Source organism: Cherax quadricarinatus, chromosome 9 (genome assembly GCF_038502225.1).
Source record: "Cherax quadricarinatus isolate ZL_2023a chromosome 9, ASM3850222v1, whole genome shotgun sequence".
Classification (NCBI taxonomy): Eukaryota; Metazoa; Arthropoda; class Malacostraca; order Decapoda; family Parastacidae; genus Cherax; species Cherax quadricarinatus.
This window is the reverse complement of record NC_091300.1, coordinates 14747105-14770266: the sequence shown is the minus strand read 5'-3', so window position 1 is coordinate 14770266 and position 23162 is coordinate 14747105. Positions and strand designations below refer to the sequence as shown.

At 48.6% G+C, this 23162-nt stretch overlaps 1 protein-coding gene across 1 annotated transcript in view; it reads left to right on the top strand.

The window, feature by feature from the left end:
* The window catches only part of LOC128686206 (uncharacterized), a 173306-nt gene extending 150994 nt beyond the window's left edge, over positions 1-22312 (top strand). The window contains exon 10 of the mRNA XM_053773027.2: positions 20506-22312. Coding sequence (XP_053629002.2) covers positions 20506-20904 — 399 coding nt within the window. The 3' untranslated portion in view covers positions 20905-22312. The remainder of the gene's footprint in view (positions 1-20505) is intronic.
* Positions 22313-23162: the final 850 nt, after the last annotated feature.

Here is a 23162-nt window from a genome sequence, read left to right as displayed (position 1 = left end):
CCTTACACTCGTGTTCCCAGCACTCAGTCACCTTACACTCGTGTTCCCAGCACTCAGTCACCTTACACTCGTGTTCCCAGCACTCAGTAACCTTACACTCGTGTTCCCAGCACTCAGTCACCTTACACTCGTGTTCCCAGCACTCAGTCACCTTACACTCGTGTTCCCAGCACTCAGTCACCTTACACTCGTGTTCCCAGCACTCAGTCACCTTACACTCGTGTTCCCAGCACTCAGTCACCTTACACTCGTGTTCCCAGCACTCAGTCACCTTACACTCGTGTTCCCAGCACTCAGTAACCTTACACTCGTGTTCCCAGCACTCAGTAACCTTACACTCGTGTTCCCAGCACTCACCTTACACTCGTGTTCCCAGCACTCAGTCACCTTACACTCGTGTTCCCAGCACTCAGTCACCTTACACTCGTGTTCCCAGCACTCAGTAACCTTACACTCGTGTTCCCAGCACTCAGTCACCTTACACTCGTGTTCCCAGCACTCAGTCACCTTACACTCGTGTTCCCAGCACTCAGTAGTCACCTTACACTCGTGTTCCCAGCACTCAGTCACCTTACACTCGTGTTCCCAGCACTCAGTCACCTTACACTCGTGTTCCCAGCACTCAGTCACCTTACACTCGTGTTCCCAGCACTCAGTCACCTTACACTCGTGTTCCCAGCACTCAGTCACCTTACACTCGTGTTCCCAGCACTCAGTAACCTTACACTCGTGTTCCCAGCACTCAGTCACCTTACACTCGTGTTCCCAGCACTCAGTCACCTTACACTCGTGTTCCCAGCACTCAGTCACCACACTCGTGTTCAGCACTCAGTCACCTTACACTCGTGTTCCCAGCACTCAGTCACCTTACACTCGTGTTCCCAGCACTCAGTCACCTTACACTCGTGTTCCCAGCACTCAGTAACCTTACACTCGTGTTCCCAGCACTCAGTCAGTCACCTTACACTCGTGTTCCTCAGTCACCTTACACTCCCAGCACTCACCTTACACTCGTGTTCCCAGCACCAGTAACCTTACACTCGTGTTCCCAGTCACCTTACACTCGTGTTCCCAGCACTCAGTCACCTTACACTCGTGTTCCCAGCACTCAGTCACCCAGTTCCCAACAACACTCAGTCACCTTACACGTGTTCCCAGCACTCACCTTACACTCGTGTTCCCAGCACTCAGTCACCTTACACTCGTGTTCCCAGCACTCAGTAACCTTACACTCGTGTTCCCAGCCCAGCACTCAGTCACCTTACACTCGTGCACTCAGTCCTTACACTCGTGTTCCCAGCACTCAGTCACCTTACACTCGTGTTCCCAGCACTCAGTCACCTTACACTCGTGTTCCCAGCACTCAGTCACCTTACACTCGTGTTCCCAGCACTCAGTCACCTTACACTCGTGTTCCCAGCACTCAGTCACCTTACACTCGTGTTCCCAGCACTCAGTCACCTTACACTCGTGTTCCCAGCACTCAGTAACCTTACACTCGTGTTCCCAGCACTCAGTAACCTTACACTCGTGTTCCCAGCACTCAGTAACCTTACACTCGTGTTCCCAGCACTCAGTAACCTTACACTCGTGTTCCCAGCACTCAGTCACCTTACACTCGTGTTCCCAGTCACTTACACTCGTGTTCCCAGCACTCAGTCACCTTACACTCGTGTTCCCAGCACTCAGTCACCTTACACTCGTGTTCCCAGCACTCAGTCACCTTACACTCGTGTTCCCAGCACTCAGTCACCTTACACTCGTGTTCCCAGCACTCAGTCACCTTACACTCGTGTTCCCAGCACTCAGTCACCTTACACTCGTGTTCCCAACACTCAGTCACTTAAACACTCGTGTTCCCAGCACTCAGTCACCTTACACTCGTGTTCCCAGCACTCAGTCACCTTACACTCGTGTTCCCAACACTCAGTCACCTTACACTCGTGTTCCCAGCACTCAGTCACCTTACACTCGTGTTCCCAGCACTCAGTCACCTTACACTCGTGTTCCCAGCACTCAGTCACCTTACACTCGTGTTCCCAGCACTCAGTCACCTTACACTCGTGTTCCCAGCACTCAGTCACCTTACACTCGTGTTCCCAGCACTCAGTCACCTTACACTCGTGTTCCCAGCACTCAGTCACCTTACACTCGTGTTCCCAGCACTCAGTCACCTTACACTCGTGTTCCCAGCACTCAGTCACCTTACACTCGTGTTCCCAGCACTCAGTCACCTTACACTCGTGTTCCCAGCACTCAGTCACCTTACACTCGTGTTCCCAGCACTCAGTCACCTTACACTCGTGTTCCCAGCACTCAGTCACCTTACACTCGTGTTCCCAGCACTCAGTCACCTTACACTCGTGCACTCAGTCACCTTACAGCACTCAGTCACCTTACACTCGTGCACTCAGTCACCTTACACTCGTGTTCCCAGCACTCAGTCACCTTACACTCAGAACTCAGTCACCTTACACTCTTATTCCCAACACTTCACCAGCACTCAGTCACCTTACACTCGTGTTCCCAGCACTCAGTCACCTTACACTCGTGTACCCAGCACTCAGTCACAGGACACTCGAGTTCCCAGCACTCAGTCACATTACACTCGTGTTGCACTCAGTCACCTTACACTCGTGTTCCCCACTCAGTCACTCAGTCACCTTACACTCGTGTTCCCAGCACTCAGTCACCTTACACTCGTGTTACTCAGTTACCTTACACTCATGTTCCCAGCACTCAGTCACCTTACACTCGTGTTCCCAGCACTCAGTCACCTTACACTCGTGTTCCCAGCACTCAGTCACCTTACACTCGTGTTCCCAGCACTCAGTCACCTTACACTCGTGTTCCCAGCACTCAGTCACCTTACACTCGTGTTCCTTACAGTTCCCAGCACTCAGTCACCTTACACTCGTGTTCCCAGCACTCAGTCACCACTCGTGTTCCCAACACTCAGTCACCTTACAGCACTCAGTCACCTTACACTCGTGTTCCCACACTCAGTCACCTTACACTCGTGTTCCCAGCACTCAGTCACCTTACACTCGTGTACCCACAACTCAGTCACCTTACACTCCTGTACCCAGCACTCAGTCACCTTACACTCGTGTTCGTGTCACCTTTCCCAGAACTCAGTCACCTTACACTCGTGTACGAAGCACTCAGTCACCTTACACTCGTGTTCCCAGCACTCAGTCACCTTACACTCGTGTTCTCAGCACTCAGTCACCTTACACTCGTGTTCCCAGCACTCAGTCACCTTACACTCGTGTTCCCAACACTCAGTCACCTTACACTCGTGTTCCCAACACTCAGTCACCTTACACTCGTGTTCCCAACACTCAGTCACCTTACACTCGTGTTCCCAGCACTCAGTCACCTTACACTCGTGTTCTCAGCACTCAGTCACCTTACACTCGTGTTCCCAACACTCAGTCACCTTACACTCGTGTTCCCAACACTCAGTCACCTTACACTCGTGTTCCCAGCACTCAGTCACCTTACACTCGTGTTCCCAGCACTCAGTCACCTTACACTCGTGTTCCCAGTCGTTCCCAGCACTCAGTCACCTTACACTCGTGTTCCCAGCACTCAGTCACCTTACACTCGTGTTCCCAGCACTCAGTCACCTTACACTCGTGTTCCCAGCACTCAGTCACCTTACACTCGTGTTCCCAGTACTCAGTCACCTTACACTCGTGTTCCCAGCACTCAGTCACCTTACACTCGTGTTCCCAGCACTCAGTCACCTTACACTCGTGTTCCCAGCACTCAGTCACCTTACACTCGTGTTCCCAGCACTCAGTCACCTTACACTCGTGTTCCCAACACTCAGTCACCTTACACTCGTGTTCCCAGCACTCAGTCACCTTACACTCGTGTTCCCAACACTCAGTCACCTTACACTCGTGTTCCCAACACTCAGTCACCTTACACTCGTGTTCCCAGCACTCAGTCACCTTACACTCGTGTTCCCAGCACTCAGTCACCTTACACTCGTGTTCCCAGCACTCAGTCACCTTACACTCGTGTTCCCAGCACTCAGTCACCTTACACTCGTGTTACACTCGTGTTCCCAGCACTCAGTCACCTTACACTCGTGTCCCGACACTCAGTCACGTTACACTCGTGTTCCCAGCACTCAGTCACCTTACACTCGTGTTCCCAGAACTCAGCACTCAGTCACCTTACACTCGTGTTCACTCAGTCACCTTACACTCTCAGTCACCTTACACTCGTGTTCCCAGCACTCAGTCACCTTACACTCGTGTTCCCAGCACTCAGTCACCTTACACTCGTGTTCCCAACACTCAGTCACCTTACACTCGTGTTCCCAACACTCAGTCACCTTACACTCGTGTTCCCAACACTCAGTCACCTTACACTCGTGTTCCCAGCACTCAGTCACCTTACACTCGTGTTCCCAGCACTCAGTCACCTTACACTCGTGTTCCCAGCACTCAGTCACCTTACACTCGTGTTCCCAGCACTCAGTCACCTTACACTCGTGTTCCCAGCACTCAGTCACCTTACACTCGTGTTCCCAGCACTCAGTCACCTTACACTCGTGTTCCCAGCACTCAGTCACCTTACACTCGTGTTCCCAGCACTCAGTCACCTTACACTCGTGTTCCCGATACTCAGTCACCTTACACTCGTGTTCCCAGCACTCAGTCACCTTACACTCGTGTTCCCAGCACTCAGTCACCTTACACTCGTGTTCCCAGCACTCAGTCACCTTACACTCGTGTTCCCAGCACTCAGTCACCTTACACTCGTGTTCCCAGCACTCAGTCACCTTACACTCGTGTTCCCAGCACTCAGTCACCTTACACTCGTGTTCCCAGCACTCAGTCACCTTACACTCGTGTTCCCAACACTCAGTCACCTTACACTCGTGTTCCCAGCACTCAGTCACCTTACACTCGTGTTCCCAGCACTCAGTCACCTTACACTCGTGTTCCCAGCACTCAGTCACCTTACACGCGTGTTCGTCAGTCACCTTACCCAGCACTCAGCCACCTTACACTCGTGTTCCCAGCACTCAGTCACCTTACACTCGTGTTCCCAGCACTCAGTCACCTTACACTCGTGCCCCCAGCACTCAGTCACCTTACACTCGTGTTCCCAGCACTCATTCATCTTACACTCCTGTTCCCAGCACTCAGTCACCTTACACTCGTGTTCCCAGCACTCAGTCACCTTACACTCGTGTTCCCAGCACTCAGTCACCTTACACTCGTGTTCCCAGCACTCAGTCACCTTACACTCGTGTTCCCAGCACTCAGTCACCTTACACTCGTGTTCCCAGCACTCAGTCACCTTACACTCGTGTTCCCAGCACTCAGTCACCTTACACTCGTGTTCCCAGCACTCAGTCACCTTACACTCGTGTTCCCAGCACTCAGTCACCTTACACTCGTGTTCCCAGCACTCAGTCACCTTACACTCGTGTTCCCAGCACTCAGTCACCTTACACTCGTGTTCCTCAGTCACCTTACACTCAGTCACCTTACACTCGTGTTCCCAGCACTCAGTCACCTTACACTCGTGTTCCCAGCACTCAGTCACCTTACACTCGTGTTCCCAGCACTCAGTCACCTTACACTCGTGTTCCCAACACTCAGTCACCTTACACTCGTGTTCCCAGCACTCAGTCACCTTACACTCGTGTTCCCAGCACTCAGTCACCTTACACTCGTGTTCCCAGCACTCAGTCACCTTACACTCGTGTTCCCAGCACTCAGTCACCTTACACTCGTGTTCCCAGCACTCAGTCACCTTACACTCGTGTTCCCAGCACTCAGTCACCTTACACTCGTGTTCCCAACATTCAGCCACTTTACACTCGTGTTCCCAGCACTCAGTCACCTCACAGTCGTGTTCCCAGCACTCAGCCACCTTACACTCGTGTTCCCAGCACTCAGTCACCTTACACTCGTGTTCCCAGCACTCAGTCACCTTACACTCGTGTTCCCAGCACTCAGTCACCTTACACTCGTGTTCCCAGCACTCAGTCACCTTACACTCGTGTTCCCAACACTCAGTCACCTTACACTCGTGTTCCCAGCACTCAGTCACCTTACACTCGTGTTCCCAGCACTCAGTCACCTTACACTCGTGTTCCCAGCACTCAGTCACCTTACACTCGTGTTCCCAGCACTCAGTCACCTTACACTCGTGTTCCCAGCACTCAGTCACCTTACACTCGTGTTCCCAGCACTCAGTCACCTTACACTCGTGTTCCCAGCACTCAGTCACCTTACACTCGTGTTCCCAGAACTCAGTCACCTTACACTCGTGTACGAAGCACTCAGTCACCTTACACTCGTGTTCCCAGCACTCAGTCACCTTACACTCGTGTTCCCAGCACTCAGTCACCTTACACTCGTGTTCGCAGCACTCAGTCACCTTACACTCGTGTTCCCAACACTCAGTCACCTTACACTCGTGTTCCCAGCACTCAGTCACCTTACACTCGTGTTCCCAGCACTCAGTCACCTTACACTCGTGTTCCCAGCACTCAGTTCCAGCCACTCGATGAGCTCCTGTTATTTCTCTTTGTGTTCCAATTATTTCTGTTGGTGTGCCCGTCATTTCTGTAGGTATTCGTGTTGGTGTTCGTGTTATTACTATTGGTGCTCCTGTTCTGTTGGTGTTTCGATTATTTCTGTTGGTCTTCCTGTTAGGCCTGTTGGTGTTCCCTTTATTTCTTTTGGTATTCTTGTTATTTCTGTTGGTATTCATGTTATTTCTGTTGGTGTTTTTGCTAGTTCTGTTGGTGTTCCTGCTATTTCTGTAGGTCTTTCTGTTATTTCTATCGGTGTTCCTGTTAGTTTTGTCTGTATTCCTATTATTTCTGTTAGTATTCCTTTTATTTTTGTTGTTGTTGTGGTTATTTCTGTTGGTGTCCCTGCTACTTCTGAGGGTTTTCCTCTTAATTTTGTTGGTGTTCCTGTTAGTTCTCTTTGTGTTTCTGTTAGTACTGTTCGTGTTACTGTTATTTGTGTTGGTGTTTCTGTTCTGTTGGTGTTCCTGTTCTGTTGGTCTTCTTCTTATTTCTGTTGGCGTTCTTGTTATTTATATTGGTGTTCCTGTTAGTTCTGTTAGTGTTTCTGTTAATTCTGCTCCTGTTTCCGTTATTTGTGTTGGCATTTCTGTTCTGTTGGTCTTCCTGTTAGTTCTGTTGGTGCGATTTGCTTTTTTTTTTTGCAAGTCATAGTCCTAATGTGTCATGTCAGAGTGTCATGTTACAGTGTGTTATATTAGAGTGTGTCATGTTAGAATGTGTCACGTTAGAGTGTGTCATGTTAGAGTGTGTCATATTAGAGTGTGTCATGTTAGTGTCATGTCTGAGTGTGTCATGTCAGAGTGTGTCATGTCAGAGTGTGTCATGTCAGAGTGTGTAATGTTAGAGTGTGTCACATTAGTGTGTCATGTCAGAGTGTGTCTTATAGAGTGTGTCATGTTAGTGTGTGTCATGTCAGAGCATGTCATGTTAGAGTGTGCCATGTTAGAGTGTGCCATGTTAGAGTGTGTCATGTCAGAGTCTGTCATGTCAGAGTGTGTCATATTAGAGTGTGTCGTATTAGAGTGTGTCATATCAGAGTATGCCATGTCAGAGTGTGTAATGTCAGAGTGTGTCATGTTAGAGTGTGTCATGTTAGAGTTTGGAATGTTAGAGTGTGTCACCTTAGAGTGTGTCATGTCAGAGTATGTCATATTATAGTGTGTCATGTCAGAGTGTGTCATGTGAGAGTGTCATGTTAGAGTGTGTCATGTTAGAGTGTCATATTAGAGTGTGTCATGTTAGAGTGTGTCATATTAGAGTGTGTCATGTCAGAGTGTCATATTATAGTGTGTAATGTCAGAGTGTGTCATGTGAGAGTGTGTCATGTCAGAGTGCGTCATTTTTGCGTGTGTCATGTCAGAGTGTGTTATGTCAGAGTGTGTAATGTCAGAGTGTGTCATGTTAGAGTGTGTCATGTCAGAGTGTGTCACCTTAGAGTGTGTCATGCCAGAGTGTGTCACCTTAGAGTGTGTCATGTCAGAGTGTGTCATATTAGCGTGTGTCATGTCAGAGTGTGTTATGTCAGAGTGTGTAATGTCAGAGTGTGTCATGTTAGAGTGTGTCATGTCAGTGTGTCACCTTAGAGTGTGTCATGCCAGAGTGTGTCACCTTAGAGTGTGTCATGTCAGAGTGTGTCACCTTAGAGTGTGTCATGTCAGAGTGTGTCACATTACAGTGAGTCATGTTACACACAAGGGGTACGCACTATACAGAGTGTGTATGTTTTAAGGCGTCATACACTGGCGTATGAACTTGCGTATTTATTCTCCTCTGTTGACAAGGCGCAATAAAACACAGGTAAGCAGACTAATTACATTCGTGTGATTACCGTGTTTTATTGTGTGGAATGCGCACCTCAAGTTAATTAGCTCTTTTTAAAACACTAGCTACCAACACTGACGCACATGTATACGCGAGTCCACACGCTCGTGTATACGTATACAATATGGATATATGCATATGCACGAGGAAGTGTGTGTGTGTGTGTGTGTGTGTGTGTATGTTTGTGTGTGTGTGTGTGTGTGTGTGTGTGTGTGTGTGTGTGTGTGTGTGTGTGTGTGTGTGTGTGTGTGTGTGTGTGTGTGTGTGTGTATGCTTCACAGACACTCAGTGTACACAGCGCTCCACAAACACCTGTGTACCCAGAGCTCCACAAACACCTGTGTACCCAGAGCTCCACAAACACCTGTGTACCCCGAGCTCCACAAACACCTGTGTACTCAGAGCTCCACAAACCCCTGTGTACCCAGAGTACCACAAACACCTGTGTACCCAAAGCTCCACAAACACCTGTGTAGCCAGGGTACTACAATCACCTGTGTACCCAGATCTCTACAAACACCTGTGTACCCAGACTTCCACAAACACATGTGTACCCAAGTACCACAAACACCTGTGTACCCAGAGTACCACAAATACCTGTGTACCCAGAGCTCCACAAACACCTGTGTACCCAGAGCTCCACAAACATCTGTGTACCCAGAGCGCCACAAACACCTGTGTACCCAGCGCTCCATAAACACCTGTGTACCCAGAGCTCCACAAACACCTCTGTACCCAGCGCTCCACAAACACTTGTGTACCCAGAGCTCCACAAACACCTGTGTACTCAGAGCTCCACAAACACCTGTGTACCCAGAGCTCCACAAACATCTGTGCACTCAGAGCTCCACAAACACCTGTGTACCCAGAACTCCACAAACATCTGTGTACCCAGAGCTCCACAAACACCTGTGTACCCAGAGCTCCACAAACACCTGTGTACCCAGAGTACCACAGACACCTGTGTACCCAGAGTACCACAGACACCTGTGTACCCAGAGCTCCACAAACACCTGTGTACCCAGAGCTACACAAACACCTGTGTACCCAGAGCTACACAAACACCTGTGTACCCAGAGCTCCACAAACACCTGTGTACCCAGCGCTCCACAAACACCTGTGTACCCAGAGCTCCACAAACACCTGTGTACAAGAGCTCAACAAACACCTGTGTACCCAGAGCTCCACAAACACCTGTGTACCCAGAGCTCCACAAACACCTGTGTACCCAGCGCTTCACAAACACCTGTATACCCAGCGCTCCACAAACACCTGTGTACCCAGAGCTCCACAAACACCTGTGTACCCAGAGCTCTACAAACACCTGTGCACCCAGAGCTCCACAAACACCTGTGTACCCAGAGCTCCACAAACACCTGTGTACCCAGAGCTCTACAAACACCTGTGTACCCAGAGCTCAACAAAAACCTGTGTACCCAGAGCTCCACAAACACCTGTGTACCCAGAGCTCCACAAACACCTGTGTACCCAGAGCTCAACAAAAACCTGTGTACCCAGAGTACCAAAGACACCTGTGTACCCAGAGTTACACAAACACCTGTGTACCCAGAGCTCCGCGAACACCTGCGTACCCAGAGCTACACAAACACCTGTGTACAAGAGATCCACAAACACCTGTGTACCCAGAGCTCAACAAACGCCTGTGTACCCAGAGCTACACAAACACCTGTGTACAAGAGATCAACAAACACCTGTGTACCCAGAGCTCAACAAACACCTGTGTACCCAGAGCTCCACGAACACCTGTGTACCCAGAGCTCAACAAACACCTGTGTACCCAGAGCTCCACGAACACCTGTGTACAAGAGATCAACAAACACCTGTGTACCCAGAGATCAACAAACACCTGTGTACCCAGAGCTCCACAAACACCTGTGTACAAGAGCTCAACAAACACCTGTGTACCCAGAGCTCAACAAACACCTGTGTACCCAGAGCTCCACGAACACCTGTGTACAAGAGATCAACGAACACCTGTGTACCCAGAGCTCAACAAACACCTGTGTATCCAGAGCTACACAAACACCTGTGTACAAGAGATCAACAAACACCTGTGTACCCAGAGCTCAACAAACACCTGTGTAACCAAAGCTACACAAACACCTGTGTACAAGAGATCAACAAACACCTGTGTACCCAGAGCTCCACAAACACCTGTATACCCAGAGCTCCACAAACACCTGTGTACCCAGAGCTCCACAAACACCTGTGTACCCAGAGCTCCACAAACACCTGTGTACCCAGAGCTCCACAAACACCTGTGTACCCAGAGCTCCACAAACACCTGTGTACCCAGAGCTCCACAAACACCTGTGTACCCAGAGCTCAACAAACACCTGTGTACCCAGAGCTCCACAAACACCTGTGTACCCAGAGCTCCACAAACACCTGTGTACAAGAGCTCCACAAACACCTGTGTACCCAGAGCTCCACAAACACCTGTGTACCCAGAGCTCCACAAACACCTGTGTACAAGAGCTCCACAAACACCTGTGTACCCAGTGCTCCACAAACACCTGTGTACAAGAGCTCCACAAACACCTGTGTACCCAGAGCTCCACAAACACCTGTGTACAATTGCTCCAAAAACACCTGTGTACCCAGAGCTCCACAAACACCTGTGTACAAGAGCTCCACAAACACCTGTGTACTCAGAGCTCCACAAACACCTGTGTACCCAGAGCTCCACAAACACCTGTGTACCCAGAGCTCCACAAACACCTGTGTACAAGAGCTCCACAAACACCTGTGTACTCAGAGCTCCACAAACACCTGTGTACAAGAGCTCCACAAACACCTGTGTACCCAGAGCTCCACAAACACCTGTGTACCCAGAGCTCCACAAACACCTGTGTACCTAGAGCTCCACAAACACTTGTGTACCCAGAGCTCCACAAACACCTGTGTACCTAGAGCTCCACAAACACCTGTGTACCCAGAGCTCCACAAACACCTGTCTCTGACGTACATGTAAAACATCACAGAAAGGCTCCCGGAGAATTATTTTTATATATAGAATAATCACCTACAATTCCTACCTATATATAGAATCATTAATGATCTTTCTTGTCTTTTATGATTGTTATGTGATAATTCTGATGGTCATGTGATAATTCTGATGGTCATGTGATAATTCTGATGGTCATGTAATAATTCTGATGGTCATGTAATAATTCTGATGGTCGTGTAATAATTCTGATGGTCATGTAATAATTCTGATGCTTACGTAATTATTCTGATGGTCATGTAATAATTCTGATGGTCATGTGATAATTTTGATGGTCATGTGATAATTCTGATGGTCATGTGATAATTCTGATGGTCATGTGATAATTCTGATGGTCATGTGATAATTCTGATGGTCATGTGATAATTCTGATGGTCATGTGATAATTCTGATGGTCATGTGATAATTCTGATGGTCATGTAATAATTCTGATGGTCATGTAATAATTCTGATGGTCATGTAATAATTCTGATGGTCATGTGATAATTCTGATGGTCATGTAATAATTCTGATGGTCATGTGATAATTCTGATGGTCATGTAATAATTCTGATGGTCATGTAATAATTCTGATGGTCATGTAATAATTCTGATGGTCATGTAATAATTCTGATGGTCATGTAATAATTCTGATGGTCATGTGATAATTCTGATGGTCATGTAATAATTCTGATGGTCATGTAATAATTCTGATGGTCATGTGATAATTCTGATGGTCATGTAATAATTCTGATGGTCATGTGATAATTCTGATGGTCATGTAATAATTCTGATGGTCATGTAATAATTCTGATGGTCATGTAATAATTCTGATGGTCATGTAATAATTCTGATGGTCATGTAATAATTCTGATGGTCATGCAATTATTCTGATGGTCATGTAATAATTCTGATGGTCATGTGATAATTCTGATGGTCATGTAATAATTCTGATGGTCACGTGATTATTGTGATGGTCATGTAATAATTCTGATGGTCATGCACTTATTCTGATGGTCATGTAATAATTCTGATGGTCATGTGATAATTCTGATGGTCATGTAATAATTCTGATGGTCATATAATAATTCTGATGGTCATGTAATAATTCTGATGGTCATGCAATTATTCTGATGGTCATGTAATAATTCTGATGGTCATGTGATAATTCTGATGGTCATGTGATAATTCTAATGGTCATGTGATAATTGTGATGGTCATGTACACTGCGTGCTAGTGGCTTACTTTTGTTGATAGGACTCGTGTACAACAGCTGGGTAACTCTATCGTTGCACATTTACTCATGTGCAACGTGTTAACTACTGTATACTGGACACAAGAAATCAAGTATTTTGTATTCTGTAGTTGGTAGCGGCCGTTTATACGTTATATATCATGAATGGTCGACTGTGTCGACAAGTTGGTGGGTAAGACACATGGGCGATACTAGGAATCTTAAGGGAAGAAACGTTTCGCCCCTGCTGCAGGCTTCGTTAGTGACACAGATGGGTCAGAGACGGCTGGAGACGCCGGCGTCGATGGACGAGACTCAGAGATTCTTCGTCTCCACCTCGTCTAGTTCTTCGTTGTATAATTCATCTTCCGCCAACACTGACATTTCCAGCACCACGTCCCCAGCTCAACATCCCCAGCACCACATCCCAAGCACCACATCCCCAGCACCACATCCCCAGCACCACATCCCCAGCACCACATCCCCAGCACCACGTCCCCAGCACAACATCCCCAGCACCACATCCCCAGCACCACATCCCCAGCACCACATCCCCAGCACCACATCCCCAGCACCACGTCCCCAGCACAACATCCCCAGCACAAAATCCCCAGCACCACATCCCCAGCACCACATCCCCAGCACAACATCCCCAGCACCACATCCCTAGCACCACATCCCCAGCACCACGTCCGCAGCACCACATCCCCAGCACCACATCCCCAGCACCACGCCCCCAGCACCACGTCCCCAGCACCACATCCCCAGCACCACGTCCCCAGCACTACGTTCCCAGCACCACATCCCCAGCACTACGTCCCCAGCACCACGACCCCAGCACCACGTCCCCAGCACTACGTTCCCAGCACACGTCCCCCAGCACCACGTCCCCAGCACTACGTTCCCAGCACCACATCCCCAGCACCACGACCCCAGCACCACGACCCCAGCACCACGTCCCCAGCACTACGTTCCCAGCACCACATCCCCAGCACCACGTCCCCAGCACAACGTTCCCAGCACCACGTCCCCAGCACCACGTCCTCAGCACCACGTCCCCAGCACTACGTTCTCAGCACCACGTCCCCAGCACCACGTCGCCAGCACCACGTCCCCACCACTACGCTCCCAGCACCACGTCCCCAGCACCACGTCCCCAGCACCACGTCCCCAGCACTACGTTCCCAGCACCACATCCCCAGCATCACGTCCCCAACATCACGTCCCCAATATCACGTCCCCAACATCACGTCCACCGCAGCACGTCTCCCGTATCACGTCCCCAACATCACTTCCCCAGCATCACTTTCCCCGCATCACCTTCCCCGCATCACGTCCCCAGCATCACGTCCCCAGCATCACGTCCCCAACATCACGTGTTCAACATCACGTCCGCAACATCACGCCCCTAGCATCACGTCCCCAACATCACGCCCCCAGCATCACCTCCACAGTATCACGCCCCCAGCATCACCTCCCCAGTATCACGTCTCCAGCATCACCTCCCCAGTATCACGTCTCCAGCATCACCTCCACAGTATCACGCCCCCAGCATCACCTCCACAGTATCACGCCCCCAGCATCACCTCCCCAGTATCACGTCTCCAGCATCACCTCCACAGTATCACGTCCCCAGCATCACCTCCCCAGTATCACGCCCCCAGCATCACCTCCCCAGTATCACGTCTCCAGCATCACCTCCCCAGCATCACGCCCCCAGCATCACCTCCCCAGCATCACGCCCCCAGCATCACCTCCCCAGTATCACGTCCCCAGCATCACCTCCCCAGCATCACGCCCCCAGCATCACCTCCCCAGTATCACGCCCCCAGCATCACCTCCCGAGTATCACGTCTCCAGCATCATCTCCCCAGCATCACGTCCCCAGCATCACCTCCCCAGTATCACGTCTCCAGCATCACCTCCCCAGCATCACGTCTCCAGCATCACCTCCCCAGAATCACGCCCCCAGCATCACCTCCCCAGTATCACGTCCCCAGCATCACCTCCCCAGTATCACGTCTCCAGCATCACCTCCCCAGCATCACGCCCCCAGCATCACCTCCCCAGTATCACGCCCCCAGTATCACCTCCACAGTATCACGCCCCCAGCATCACCTCCCCAGTATCACGTCTCCAGCATCACCTCCCCAGTATCACGTCCCCAGCATCACCTCCCCAGTATCACGTCCCCAGCATCACCTCCCCAGTATCACGTCCCCAGCATCACCTCCCCAGTATCACGCCCCCAGCATCACCTCCCCAGTATCACGTCTCCAGCATCACCTCCCCAGTATCACGTCCCCAGCATCACCTCCCCATAATCACGCCCCCAGCATCACCTCCCCAACATCACGCCCCTAGCATCACGTCCCCAACATCACGCCCCCAGCATCACCTCCACAGTATCACGCCCCCAGCATCACCTCCCCAGTATCACGTCTCCAGCATCACCTCCCCAGTATCACGTCCCCAGCATCACCTCCCCAGTATCACGTCTCCAGCATCACCTCCCCAGTATCACGTCTCCAGCATCACCTCCCCAGTATCACGCCCCCAGCATCACCTCCCCAGTATCACGTCCCCAGCATCACCTACCCAGTATCACGCCCCCAGCATCACCAGTATCACGTCCCAGCATCATCCACAGTATCACTGTCCCCAGCATCACCGCCCCAGCATCACCGTCCCCAGCATCACCGCCCCAGCATCACCGTCCCCAGCATCACCGTCCCCAGCATCACCGTCCCCAGCATCACCGTCCCCAGCATCACCGTCCCCAGCATCACCGTCCCCAGCATCACCGCCCCAGCATCACCGCCCCAGCATCACCGTCCCCAGCATCACCGCCCCAGCATCACCGCCCCAGCATCACACGTCCCCAGCATCACCGCCCCAGCATCACCGTCCCCAGCATCACCGCCCCAGCATCACCGTCCCCAGCATCACCGCCCCAGCATCACCGTCCCCAGCATCACCGTCCCCAGCATCACCGTCCCCAGCATCACCGTCCCCAGCATCACCGTCCCCAGCATCACCTCCCCAACATCACGCCCCCAGCATCACCTCCCCAACATCACGCCCCCAGCATCACCTCCACAGTATCACGCCCCCAGCATCACCTCCCCAGTATCACGTCTCCAGCATCACCTCCCCAGTATCACGTCCCCAGCATCACCTCCCCAGTATCACGTCCCCAGCATCACCTCCCCAGTATCACGTCCCCAGCATCACCTCCCCAGTATCACGCCCCCAGCATCACCTCCCCAGTATCACGTCTCCATCATCACCTCCCCAGTATCACGTCCCCAGCATCACCTCCCCAACATCACGCCCCCAGCATCACCTCCCCAACATCCCGCCCCCAGCATCACCTCCCCAACATCACGTCCCCAGTATCACCTCCACAGTATCACGCCCCCAGCATCACCTCCCCAGTATCACGTCTCCAGCATCACCTCCCCAGTATCACGTCTCCAGCATCACCTCCACAGTATCACGCCCCCAGCATCACCTCCCCAGTATCACGTCTCCAGCATCACCTCCCCAGTATCACGTCTCCAGCATCACCTCCCCAGTATCACGTCTCCAGCATCACCTCCCCAGTATCACGCCCCCAGCATCACCTCCCCAGTATCACGTCTCCAGCATCACCTCCCCAGTATCACGCCCCCAGCATCACCTCCCCAGTATATCACCTCCCCAGTATCATGTCTCCAGCATCACCTCCACAGTATCACGTCTCCAGCATCACCTCCCCAGTATCACGTCTCCAACATCACCTCCCCAGTATCACGGCTCCAGCATCACCTCCACAGTATCACGTCTCCAGCATCACCTCCCCAGTATCACGCCCCCAGCATCACCTCCCCAGTATCACGTCTCCAGCATCACCTCCCCAGTATCACGTCTCCAGCATCACCTCCCCAGTATCACGCCCCCAGCATCACCTCCCCAGTATCACGTCTCCAGCATCACCTCCCCAGTATCACGCCCCCAGCATCACCTCCCCAGTATCACGTCTCCAGCATCACCTCCCCAGTATCACGTCTCCAGCATCACCTCCCCAGTATCACGTCTCCAGCATCACCTCCACAGTATCACGTCTCCAGCATCACCTCCCCAGTATCACGTCCCCAGCATCACCTCCCCAGTATCACGCCCCCAGCATCACCTCCCCAGTATCACGTCCCCAGCATCACCTCCCCAGTATCACGCCCCCAGCATCACCTCCCCAGTATCACGTCTCCAGCATCACCTCCCCAGTATCACGTCTCCAGCATCACCTCCCCAGTATCACGTCTCCAGCATCACCTCCCCAGTATCACGTCTCCAGCATCACCTCCCCAGTATCACGTCTCCAGCATCACCTCCCCAGTATCACGGCCCCAGCATCACCTCCCCAGTATCACGCCCCCAGCATCACCTCCCCAGTATCACGTCCCCAGCATCACCTCCCCAGTATCACGCCCCCAGCATCACCTCCCCAGTATCACGCCCCCAGCATCACCTCCCCAGTATCACGTCTCCAGCATCACCTCCCCAGTATCACCCCAGCATCACCTCCCCAGTATCACGCCCCCAGCATCACCTCCCCAGTATCACGCTCCCAACATCACCTCCCCAGTATCACGCCCCCAGCATCACGTCCCCAGTATCACGTCCCCAGCATCACCTCCCCAGTATCACGTCCCCAGCATCACCTCCCCAGTATCACGCCCCTAGCATCACCTTCCCAGTATCACGTCTCCAGCATCACCTCCCCAGTATCACGCCCCCAGCATCACCTCCCCAGTATCACGTCCCCAGCATCACCTCCCCAGTATCACGTCCCCAGCATCACCTCCCCAGTATCACGTCCCCAGCATCACCTCCCCAGTATCACGCCCCCAGCATCACCTCCCCAGTATCACGTCTCCAGCATCACGTTCCTTCCAGGGGTCCACACGCAGGATATTAAATTTTATTATTGTGGTCCATAAACCGGATCTTGGGGCACATCCATTTTTACCCCCACCCCGAAAAAAAAGACAGTCATACATGTTTTATCGTTGATATTGACTCAGGAGGCACGTATGAGCAATGACTGGTTTAACAGGTATAAAACCTGTCGACTTTCACGAGAGCCATTAAGAGTACATACTGTTTTCACAGCTAGTGAAGAGAGTTTAACTTCTGTTGTTGTACATGCTCTGTTGTTGTACATTCTCTGTTGTTGTACGTGCTCTGTTGTTGTACATGCTCTGTTGTTGTACATTCTCTGTTGTTGTACATGCTCTGTTGTTGTACATGCTCTGTTGTTGTACATGCTCTGTTGTTGTACGTGCTCTGTTGTTGTACATGCTCTGTTGTTGTACATGCTCTGTTGTTGTACATGCTCTGTTGTTGTACATGCTCTGTTGTTGTACATTCTCTGTTGTTGTACATGCTCTGTTGTTGTACATTGTCTGTTGTTGTACATGCTCTGTTGTTGTACATGCTCTGTTGTTGTACATTCTCTGTTGTTGTACATGCTCTGTTGTTGTACATGCTCTGTTGTTGTACATGCTCTGTTGTTGTACATGCTCTGTTGTTGTACATGCTCTGTTGTTGTACATTCTCTGTTGTTGTACATTCTCTGTTGTTGTACATGCTCTGTTGTTGTACATGCTCTGTTGTTGTACATGCTCTGTTGTTGTACATTCTCTGTTGTTGTACATGCTCTGTTGTAGTACATGCTCTATCGTTGTACATGCTCTGTCATTGTACATGCTCTGTCGTTGTATATGCTCTGTCGTTGTACATGCTCTGTCGTTGTACAAACTCTGTCGTTGTACATACTGTCGTTGTATATGCTATCGTTGTACATACTGTCGTTGTACGTACTATCGTTGTACATACTGTCGTTGTACATTCTGTCGTTGTACATGCTATTGTTGTACATACTGTCGTTGTACATTCTGTCGTTTTACATACTGTCGTTGCACATGCTATCGCTGTACATATTGTCGTTGTACATGTTATCGTTGTAAATACTGTCGTTGTACATACTGTCGTTGTACATACTGACGTTGTACATTCTGTAGTTGTACATGCTATCGTTGTGCATACTGTCGTTGTACATAATGTCGTTGTACATGCTCTGTTGTTGTACATGCTCTGTTGTTGTACATGCTCTGTTGTTGTACATGCTCTGTTGTTGTACATACTCTCTTGTTGTACATCTCTGTTGTTGTACATGCTCTGTTGTTGTACATGCTCTGTTGTTGTACATACTGCTCTGTTGTTGTATGCTCTGCCATTGTACATGTCGTTGTACATACTGTCGTTGTATATGCTCTGTCGTTGTACATGCTCTGTCGTTGTACATGCTCTGTCGTTGTACAAACTCTGTCGTTGTACATACTGTCGTTGTACATACTGTCGTTATACATACTGTCGTTGTACATAATGTCGTTGTGCATACTGTCGTTGTACATACTGTCGTTGTACATACTGTCATTGTACATACTGTCGTTGTACATACTGTCGTTGTACATACTGTCGTTATACATACTGTCGTTGTACATACTGTCGTTGTACATACTGTCGTTGTACATACTGTCGTTGTACATACTGTCGTTGTACATACTGTCGTTGTACATACTGTCGTTGTACATACTGTCGTTGTACATACTGTCGTTGTACATACTGTCGTTGTACATACTGTCGTTGTACATACTGTCGTTGTACATACTGTCGTTGTACATACTGTCGTTGTACATACTGTCGTTGTACATACTGTCGTTGTACATACTGTCGTTGTACATAATGTCGTTGTACATACTGTCGTTGTACATACTGTCGTTGTACATACTGTCGTTGTACATACTGTCGTTGTACATACTGTCGTTGTACATACTGTCGTTGTACATACTGTCGTTGTACATAATGTCGTTGTACATACTGTCGTTGTACATACTGTCGTTGTACATACTGTCGCTGTACATACTGTCGCTGTACATACTGTCGTTGTACATACTGTCGTTGTACATACTGTCGCTGTACATACTGTCGTTGTACATACTGTCGCTGTACATACTGTCGCTGTACATACTGTCGTTGTACATACTGTCTTTGTACATACTGTCGCTGTACATACTGTCGTTGTACATACTGTCGTTGTACATACTGTCGTTGTACATACTGTCGTTGTACATACTGTCGTTATACATACTGTCGTTGTACATACTGTCGTTGTACATACTGTCGCTGTACATACTGTCGTTGTACATACTGTCGTTGTACATACTGTCGTTGTACATACTGTCGTTGTACATACTGTCGTTGTACATACTGTCGTTGTACATACTGTCGTTGTACATACTGTCGTTGTACATACTCCCGAGTAAAGAATTCATCGCAGTTATCGCAGTTATCATGTTTTTATTTTATTTTTTACCTAGTGGTGTTTTTATCACTTTTATTATTGTCTTTATTTCCATTAACTTTGATTCCACCTCACTAAAAATGTTGTATAATTTGCCTAAGTTTTGCTTCCCTGGTTCCAGTTGTTTACCTCAAGATATAGACAGATATTTTGTTAGCAATTGAGGCTCCAGGTGGGAAACTAATTTTTCAGGCTGTGGACGAAAGTGAGTTTTCGGCTGTAACATCATCCGTCATCGGAATCTAAAATTGCAATAATGATTTTTAATATTTGTTTTACTCTTATTTTAGATTCTGATGATGGATGATCTGACAGCCGAAACGTCACTAACAAGGAAATTCAATGTCCACTGAGATGGTGCTAGGCACATCCTTGGTTCTACTTTTTATATTTTAGATTTTTTTTTAATTTGTCGATATTGCAAATAATTGAATTTGATCTTTGATCTCCTTCACCCAACAGGCAGCAGCAACCGTTGGGGTGCCGATCACTACGTCCCAGTCCATGTTTGACCTGACCTCCGGGGACCCCCGCCGCGGCTTGCTCAAGACCAGAAGGTCACCGCCTTCTAGGTCTACTAGTGAGGACTCAGGCAGGAACCACGAAGCTAAGGGCGCCACCGCCGCCGCAGGCTCCGCGGCGGATCAGGGATCACCAGCAGGTCAGAGCTCTTCGGCAGGTCAGAGCTCTTCGGCAAGTCAGAGCTCCTCGGCAGGTCAGAGTTCTTCGGCAGGTCAGAGCACCTCGGCAGACCAGCAGGACTCGGCGGCAGGCCATAGCTGCGTGGACACAGAACGCTTCACAACCACGGTGCAGATCGAAGACCAGAGCCGTGGCCGTCTCGTGGACTACGCTTGCTGAGGCAGGGAATCCGGGAGAGATGATCTCCTCGGAGTCTCTCCCGACCAAGACTCAGAAGAGATAGCAAAATAAAAGCTATAATCCGACTCGTGGGATCAACACACATACACACACACACATACACACACACACACACACACACACGATCTGAGTGTGTGTGCGTGAGTGTGTGTATATGTGTGTATGTGAAGAACACTGTCAGAAAATTAATCTTGATAACATTCGGAAGAAACAATAAAGTTCTATTAAATGGAACAATTTTCACGAAGGTTCATGAAAGAAGGTTCATGAAGGTTCATGGAACCTCACAAGGACGAAAAGAAAAACACTTACGAGCAAAGGTGTGTGTTTAGAAATAAATTGAAATAATCATGTAAGAAGAACTTATCACTTGAAGTCAGTATAGTGGTCTCCTGGGAAGGTCTGTTGACCAGTGGGTCAGTGTACTGGTCTCCTGGGAAGGTCTGATGACCAGTGGGTTAGCCTAAGTGGTCTCCTGGGAAGATCTGTTGACCAGTGGGTCAGTGTACTGGTCTCCTGGGAAGGTCTGTTGACCAGTGGGTCAGTGTACTGGTCTCCTGGGAAGGTCTATTGACCAGTGGGTCAGCCTAGTGGTCTCCTGGGAAGGTCTGTTGACCAGTGGGTCAGCCTAGTGGTCTCCTGGGAAGGTCTGTTGACCAGTGTGTCAGCGTAGTGGTCTCCTGGGGAGGTCTACTGACCAAACAGAGCAAATATTATTGTGTGCTGTCTCTCTCTCGTTCGAGAGATTCATTATCAGAGAAAATATAGTATTGTAATAATCACAATTACCTTTGAGCCTACCTTCCTACCACTGTCATCATCAATCATCAATCACCATCATCAGTCACCATCATCAAGCACCATCACAACATTTTCACTCATTGGCAGAACGTCCACAGTTCAGACACATTCCCCATCATATTCAGAACATAAAACAAAATACACGAGGGAAAAAAAAGCACTCAAAAGCATTTCCAAACAATTAGAAGCGAGCACTTGTGAACACTGGCAGAGTTGTCGAGGCCAAAATTACTTTGATCGCCTCCGTCGGGCGAATAGAGAGGAATGTGCGTGTATATAGTCAGCAGATTGCTGATCAGTTTACATATCATTCTCGCAGTCCTTCATTATGACCGGCCCCCCCCATCACTCCATCATCCTCACCCCACTCCGTTACACCATCAACCTCTCCCCCTCCATTACGTCCCTCTCTCCAACACAGGTAATGTCCTTCCACCTCACCTTCGCAAAAAGAGAAAAAATATGACTTTTTGCCCCATATCTTGCTCGCCTATTTATTTTCGAATCCCCCAGTGGGTGTAGAAAGTGATAACCTGCTCCAGCAATCAAGTCGATATACCGTGAAGAAAACCCACAACACAACCATATCAACTTTTATATATATATATATATATATATATATATATATATATATATATATATATATATATATATATATATATATATATATATATATATATATATATATATATATATATATATGTATATATGTATATATATATATATATATATATATATATATATATATATATATATATATATATATATATATATATATATATATATATATATATATATATATATATATATATATATATATATATATATATATATATATATATATATATATATATATATATATATATATATATATATATATATATATATATATATATATATATATATGTATATATATATTATATATATATATAAGAAAATACATTATATATGAATTTAAAAAAAACACGATTCATAACCTAATGCATTAAAAAAAAATTATGGACATTATTGATGAAAAAACATGTTAAAATTACTTAGAATGAGTGAGTGAATAACATCAGGTGGAGGACGACCAGCTACCGGGTCAACAAAGTCGTCACGTTGATGTTTTAACAGAATCAAGGCAGATTCTTCCTTGACTCCTCGCGTTACAACACTGCTCAACCAGTTTGAAAAATAACCTGATTTTTAACTCTGGTTTTGTTTTGGGTTATATTTGAGTCTATTTTTTGGACCATATTCGTGCTATTTTTGGCCATATTAGTACTATTTTCTCATCCATATTCGTGTTATTTTTGGTGACATTCGTCATAATTTTTTATATTTTTACTAATATTCTTGGTATTTTTTTTTGGGGGCAATATTTGTGCTATTATTTTTGCTGAATTTTTGTTTATATTTGAGATCTTTATTGAAAATTTAATTGAGTATTACCT